This window comes from Vollenhovia emeryi, unplaced genomic scaffold, assembly GCF_000949405.1.
Source record: "Vollenhovia emeryi isolate VEMERY1.0 unplaced genomic scaffold, V.emery_V1.0 DF939343.1, whole genome shotgun sequence".
Taxonomy (NCBI): domain Eukaryota; kingdom Metazoa; phylum Arthropoda; class Insecta; order Hymenoptera; family Formicidae; genus Vollenhovia; species Vollenhovia emeryi.
In genome coordinates, this window is record NW_011967023.1 from 68,212 (window position 1) to 76,009 (window position 7,798).

The 7,798-nt window shown below is 50.7% G+C and overlaps 1 protein-coding gene across 1 annotated transcript in view; it reads right to left on the reverse strand.

Annotated features, from left to right (window-relative positions):
* LOC105558452 overlaps window positions 1-1,110 on the reverse strand; it is a 9,697-nt gene extending 8,587 nt beyond the window's left edge. Inside the window, exon 1 of the mRNA XM_012006150.1 lies at window positions 215-1,110. Within this exon, the coding sequence (XP_011861540.1) occupies window positions 215-1,110 (896 nt within the window). The remainder of the gene's footprint in view (window positions 1-214) is intronic.
* Between the last annotated feature and the right edge of the window lie 6,688 nt (window positions 1,111-7,798).

Here is a 7,798-nt window from a genome sequence, read left to right on the forward strand (position 1 = left end):
ACCCCCTCCCCCTGACTACCTCCTCCCTCCCCCCCCAAGAACGAGTATAAAAGGACTAGCGCAACGCGAGGGAGCTCAGTATCAGAGTCTCCCAGCTCTGATGAAGCAGACTGCAACGCCTGCGAAACGTCGGCACCACACTGCAAACGGACGCGGCAACCATCCGGAAGCCATGAAGACTAAATCTTGTGAAGTGACTTTTATCTGCCGATACATCTTAGCGATATCGGCAGCGTAGATGTATTGGAATGTTCTCCATTGGAGAATGACCGAACTGAGGTCGTTTTGCAGCTTAGGACCCGCGAGCAAGTGATCGTTCAGCGATGATCCGTTAGAGATAAGGCTCGACGCGTTAAACACCACTCGAAGACGAGTAGTAGCGCTGCCCTTCCGTATGACGGGGAGATGCGGAATATATACGCATTTCGTGTGGTCAAGAGACCTGGGAACTTCGCGCATGTGACCCAAACTCTCGTAGTCATGCAAGAATGTTCGGTACTCATCCCGGAGTTCTGACTTCGAGTGAAGACGCGTAGTGAGACGATTCATCACTCGTTCGGCGATCGCGCGCGATTCGCCTATAGCGATTGGAGGAGCGTTGCGGAAGGGAAGTCGAACGATGTATCGCCCGTCCGAATCGCGCGAATGCGTTAAGCGAAAATGAGCTTTGCATTTTTCTTCGGAGGGAGTCAGCAGAATGTTTCGCGGAACCTCCTCTACCTCCCAAAACTGGTGAAGAGCTTGCTCGAGCGACGGTTCGCTCGCGCCCTGTAGCGAATCGATTGTTTGTCGCGAACTTACGTGATAAGATGTGACCGTTGACGCGCGCGCGGCAATCGGAGAAGCGATAGGCCCGGAAATGATCCAGCCGAGTACAGAGTTTTGGGCGATCGGCCGCCCGGCTGGGGAGTTTCGAACTCCATTGAGAAGAAGCTCGCCATAGAGATCCGCACCGATTAGAACATCGATAGCGTGAGAGCTCGTCGGATCGTCATCCGCCCAGGCTAGATCCGTGAGATGATTTAACGCGGGATCCCGCGGGACACGCAGCGGAGCGTAAGCCGTCAAATTTTTCAAAATTAATGCGGTGGTCGAGAATGCCGGCGTCATTCCACTCCGCGGCGAGATAGCGATTCGCGAGGCATGCCGGTATGTTCCGGCATTAATGCCACCTACTGCGGAAATCGAGGTGGGCCTTCGCATACGCTTCAGCGAGAGCGTCTACGCTAAACGCTCGGTGATAAAGGTCATTTCCGACCCTTGGTCGAGTAAGGCTCGGACCTCGATCATACGCCTCGATTCGAGGGCGCATGAACATTAATCCACGCGGTAGCGAGTAGTACCTGCGTACGAGAAGAGGTACTCTGCGACGCGCACAACGACGAAATCTCGCTCGATGTTGAGTCGGCATTGGGCTTAATGTTTTGGGGGGTCGGAACCTTATTGACCTTTGACGAAGAGTCCATGACTTCATGTAACAGTGTATGATGTTTTTGATGACAGAGCCGGCAAGTGTATTTGCTCTGGCATGTTTGTGCGCTGTGTCGCGAGCTAAGACAGTTGGAGCAACGATTTTCCTTTTCGACTAAGTCGCGACGTTGCCGTGGACTCTTGTTCAAAAATTGTGAACATGATTGGAACGAATGACTTGCTTTTCAGATCATTTAATGTTGTAAGGAGTTGAAGCGGTTGCACTATGAATCTTGGTAGAAGCCATGGATGACTTTTCCTCGGATGAGATTGAAGTTTTCGTTTCCTCGAGTGCTCGGATGCGTGAATCCAAAAATTGTTGTAGAGATTGTAATCGGAAGGCGCGTCGCTCTCGCTATGTTTTAAATTCCAAGCTTTGCGAGTGCTCGGGTCGAACTTTTGAGTGATAATGTAGACAAGAATGTCATTCCAAAGTTCTGCTGGAGACCGTTTGAGATTCTCCAATGCTGCTATATTAGAATTGACCTTATCGCGTAAGAGTTGTAAGTCGGACATCGCACGGAAAAAACAATGTAGCTGCTGTAGCGAAAACTTAGCAAAATAGGGACAGCTAATATTTTAGTTGTGATAGCTCAATATTTTGCTACTGTGCCTATTGTATTAGGTGCGACAGCAAATGGTTTGCTGTCGTAGCAAAATATTGAGCTATCACAACTAAAAATATTAGTTGTCCCTATTTTGCTAAGTTTTAGCTACAGCAGCTACATTGTTCTTTCCGTGCGATTCCCGAGTGATGTGCGGTAAACTTAGCAAGTTTAGAAGATGTGTATTCATCAGCCGACGTTTATTCTCAAAACGCGACTTTAATAGCTTCTAAGCGACGGCAAAGTTGTCGGCTGTTATCGGTAAATGCTTAACACACTCGAGCGCACGATCTTTCAAGCTAGCGATGAGAAAGTGTATACGCGAAAAGTCTTTCAGCTTGGAGTTATCAAGAATCAGGGAAGTAAACCGATTGCGAAAACTCTCCCATTCTTCATATTTTCCGTCGAACGGTGGAAGTTTGATCGGAGGCAAACGAGCTAGCGAGCCTGACGATATGCTTCCGAAGGATTGATTGCTATTGATAGTTTGGTTCGGACTTACAGGCGGCTCGAGCTCTTCAAGACATTCGGCCATATAATCGGCCGTTACCTGGTACGTCTCCTCAGCGGCTTCGAATTGCTTGTCCGCGAAGTATGGATACGTGGCCCTGGTACTTGTTGGAGTTTGCACCAGGAGCATTACGTTACTATTCTGCACCGCCGCCCAAACTTCTTTCAGAGCAGTCCCGGCTTCTAATGCGCGCGGGCGTTAAATTGTTTCTCTCGATTTTCTTGAAATTTTCGAGCGCGCGATCGAGTTGTCGTAAAAGTTCTGTTTGTCTTTCGAACGTGTTATGTCATTACATATAATTCAAAGACCGCGCGTATTAGAGTTGCGGCGCCACTGCGGGCGCGACCAATGAGTAACGAAGAAGGAGAACGTCGGTGGCTCCTCTGCGCAATCTCTCTCTGACGAGAAGAACGGAAGCGCGTTCTCCATTGTACTGACGAGAACGATAATAAAGAAGGTATTAGGCAAATCTCTTCCGACTTATTTTACCAGCAACTACACTTCAGAACGTTTCGGTCATAGTGACTCAGCACGATTGAACAGACCCACGGGACCTCGTAATCGTTCAAACACGACACCAGCACCTGCAATCCGGCTCGAAGGACCAGAAAATGTCACGCGGGCAAATGGTAAAGTTATTGCGCGACGAGATACCGGTACCGCCACGAGAGTGGCGTACAGAATACCACGGTCGTGTCGACTCTCGTTGGAAACTGCTCCGTCGTTATTCGCAGAAGGTGACCGAAGAACGTTCGAGTCGATGTTTTCTGACCTCACGCTGTTGACTCCGGCAGAAAATTACACACAATTTCCGCACCTATAGTATAGTTAGATACCGTGGTCGTTTAAACGATATTTAAAGGAAAGAATTAAGGTAGGAGAAGCTCACTCAGCAATACGAATCGATAGACTCGATATCATCATCGTGAGTTCCCGAAAGAAAGGATATATATAAGATACAACATAGGAGAACGGATTGAGATTGAACAGAAGAACAGCGGAATATCGATATCGTTGGCAGATAAAGCACTAACTCGCGCGAGAGCGTTGTTCGCGTTCGTTATTTCTGAATAGCGAGTCCGAATGGAAGCAAATGTTCAGCGAGAGAAAGTATAGCTCACAGATGAACTCTAATAGCACAGTTGATCTCTAAACCGGTACGTGTTATCGATCTCAACGTTACGAATAGAATAGAGCTCCCGTGCGTCGATCGAACGCTACGGCCGTCGATCGCGCCGAAGATTCCCGATCGCGAGCACGTGACTCGAACTGGTCGTCGGTCGCGAGGCTACACGATCCGCCAATTCGAAGTTGTACTGACAACTCATCGGGACTCAAGCAGTATACAATAGTAGAAACAATACATGAATCGCTTTTCGACAAGTAAAGTATCAAATCACACTTGCGTAGCCCGGTTATAAACATCCCTAATTGAACCTGACAATAGTATGCATGTTTCTCTTTTACATAAAAATTTTCGTCAAGAAATTTCAAATGAGAAACTATATCCTCGGCGCTTTTTGTCTTGCTGATAACTAGACATTTTACCTCAAAGATTTTTTTCCTAGAATAATACCATCGGGGCTGTATCCTAACCAGGGTAGGTACGGATTGATCAAAAGCCCCGTTAGAATAACTTGGTCACCACTAACGTCCTCATAACATTTTCGAGCTCGTGGCTCGTTTGTTGATCCATACACAGTTGCTGAATTTCCATGAAACTGTTCTTCTAAGTGACGCAAGATTTTAGCTTCCCACGTCTCTTGGCTGTTTGACGAAAAGTGAAAAGTCCATAAGCGGTGCTTGCTGTAACACGGCATTTTCTTTTTTCTTTCCATTTCGAACACGACTGCAGAACAGTCTCCAACGCTATTTCAATAGCTTCTTCTTTGGACACTTGAATTTACGTCTTGAAAATATTCTTTTGATCATCGGGAAGGTTTTTAAAAGTAATTGCTTCCAGGTTTTCGTTGATAAAAAATACTGTGCGTTCCTCAAGTGGATTTGTTATTTCCAGCGATAAAATGCTATCCACGACGCCAGAAAGTTCGCTCGTCTTATCGTCAACTGTTGAGCCTATTCTATTTGTCTCCGCTATCGTGTGAGACGAACAGAGTAGGAAGCGCGTTATTCTTGGGCAAGGTAAAAGAACCGGTAGACGAGTTTTAATGCTAGAGCTACTTTACTTAATAGGAGCAAATGATACACGAGCTGTATACTGCACGGCGGTCACGACATGAGTGAAGACGCGCACGTCCATACCGGAAGGCTCGAAAAGCTGCGCATGAGCGGTGGCGCTCTCGAAAGTCCTGGACTATTCTATACATGAATACGCGACACTCTCATCCGTCCACACACACACGCATCCCCGCGCATACGACGAGCAAAAGCGCGCTCGCATTGCTCGCTGTATGTTCTTTTTTTATAGGAAGCGTTGTAAACTAGCTATCAACATCAACGACTGCCTCCGATGTTGGTCTCAATGCACTGGCATACCTTTTGCTCTTAACAATGCTGAGTGCGCACATTTTCCATCGTACAAATGTGCTTCTAAAATAAACAAATGTAGGCGAAAAGTTTGTAGGTCTCTTATAACACCAATGTTATTTTGCAGAGGAGATTATTGTTTTTCGGAGATGTCCTCTGAAAAGTAATAACCGACAAACACGTCGACGGCGAAAACCGATCGCTATGCGTGGAGACCGTTGATTGGTCTAGTGGTGCTTCGCCGAGGAAAATAGGAGCACCGGTGAGAAAGTGGATGGACACACTCGCTGGGTCGCATTCGACAGAATGTTATCGTGACAGTATTATAGAATGTTACGTTCCGCTTTTTCCGCGCTCGGACTTCGCTCGCCGGGGGTCAGGGTGAGAAAGCGGCGAGACACTGTTGTAAATTGACGTTTATTTGTTCTGTTTGCATGTACAATGTGTAATAAGGGGGGGGGGGTGTAAGTGCTAGGGAGCGTGTGTGTGGGTAAGTGTATATCGTGTGTGCGTGGTTGCACCGTCGCGGACTTATACCTAGACTCCTAGACTTCGACGTACAGGTGATAGGTCGCGGTCCGCGGTCGGAGAACTAGAGCCGGCGGGGTCGGCTGGGGAATCGCGGTCTCCGGTCGTACATTCACGGTCTTACATCTGCGGTCTTACCTCTACGGTCGTACATCTACGGTCTTACGTCTACGGTCTTACGTCTACGGTCTTACATCTACGGTCTTACATCTACGGTCTACGGTCTTAGATCTACGGTGCCTAGAGCCTACGGGGTCAGGTCAGGCCGATCGGGAGCGCCCGATCGGGGTCGGCTCGCACGCTGGGAGCACCCAGCTGGAGACGGGAGCGCCCGTGTCCAGTGCGACGGGACACCGGGAGCGCCCGGTCGGGGTTAAGGCCAAAGACCGCCGGGGGCACCCGACGGCGGAGACTCGTACTCCGGGAGTACCCGGATGCGGACGGGAGCACCCGTCCGTTGCACGAAGGAGGTTGGGAGCGCCCAACTTGGTGGATCGGTATGGGGAGCGGTCGCGTCGGGATCGGAGTCGAGACAGGACTGGATACCTCGGTCGCTCCGGCCGCTCGCTTTATACCCGCGAGACCGTGGCTGGCAGGGAGGCGCGGTGGAAGGGGCTAGCCTAGAGATCCTCAAGTAAGAGATGCGCAATCTTCGGTTGTTTGCAAGAATATGGCGGCCTGCGCGTCAACGCGCCTGCGCGGCAACAAGCCTGCGCGTCAACAAGCCTGCGCGGCAACAAGTCTGCGCGCCACCGAGCCTGCGCACTAACGAACCGCGCACTACCGAGCCGCCATATTCTTGCAAAGTCGGCCAGAACCAATCCCGTCGCGTTCAAGGTTTGCGCATCTCTTACTTGAGGATCTCTAGGCTAGCCCCCTTCCTCGCTCGGTCGGTGCCCTCAGTGGGGCGTGTCCGGAAGTATGCGTGTGGCGCATAGTGCCACGAGGCGGTTGGTCGGTCAGGACAAGTGACGAGAGGGGCGGTTCGTCACAAGAATGCACAGTGGGCCAGGAAAGTGGCCAAAAACTAACATGCAAGTTCGCACTCCATTATCACGGTATCTTAAAATAGATGAGTTGAAGTGGCCGTGGAGAAATTTTTTTACAGGTGGGTCGATATCTGTCCTTATAGGGGCATTATGAAAATAAAAATGTTATTCGTGTCCTAAAATCAGTATCATTTTTTCTTCATGTAAAAAATGTAGCTTATCAATTCTCAAATTTTTCTTCCACGTAATATCAATATCACGGGTATTTGAATTTGAAAAAGGTAGTAACGATCTGAGGAGATTAACCTGACTTGAGTATTATGATTTCTTGTGAAATCTTTTATTCTTTTCGATTTTGTACAAGTCGCCGTTTTCCTGTTCCCCGCAACTCCATCTTCTAATAAATAAATGAAGTCATCAGGATCTTCATTATAATGTCTACTTTGAACTCAGTCGGCGATATTTTGCGAATACTGTTGTGCCGGTCTACGACAACCACAATGCGCCAGGCTTTAGTGAACGGTGTATATTAAGTGATCAAAAGTGAATCTGAGGCCCCCGGCACCACCCCCTCGCGTGGGCCACCTTGTGGTGAGGGGGCTTAAGGTGAGCACTCCGGATGTTCTCCGGAGGGCCCGCCGACTAAGAGCCCACATGGCCAAGGAGTGGCCAAGCCGGGAAACCGGCCGGGGAGGGCGGGGAAGCGGTGTCCCACGGACTGTTGTCCGGAGGGGCACCGTGGACCCGCGGCGTGTCCCCGGAACCATGCCTCATGGTTTCGGGGACGACCTCCGGTGTCCCGCGGACTGTTGTCCGCGTGGGCACTGGGGGTCGGGGTGGGTCCCCCCTTGCCGGGGCTGGTGGGGCTTTTCTCACCAGAGCTCGGGGGGGGACGGGGGGGCGATTTTTCGGTCTCCCCATGGTGGGGGGGCCGGGAATCGCCCCTCCCGGGTGGACGGGCTGACGGGGCCGCTGGGACTTATTTCGGGGCAGGGCGCGGCGGCCTGGGGCCCTTGGGGCCGCTGGGACATTTCCCAGGTCGGGGTCCAGGGCCGTGGGTAGGGGGGCTGCCGGGGCCGCTCGGACGTTTTCCGAGTTAGGGCCCGGCAGCCCGGGGGACTCCCCCCCGGGGGCCCCTGGGATGTTCCCGGGTAGGGCCTCGGGGGGGCTTGGAGGGCGGGTCAAAACCCCTGTGTCTGGGGGCGGGG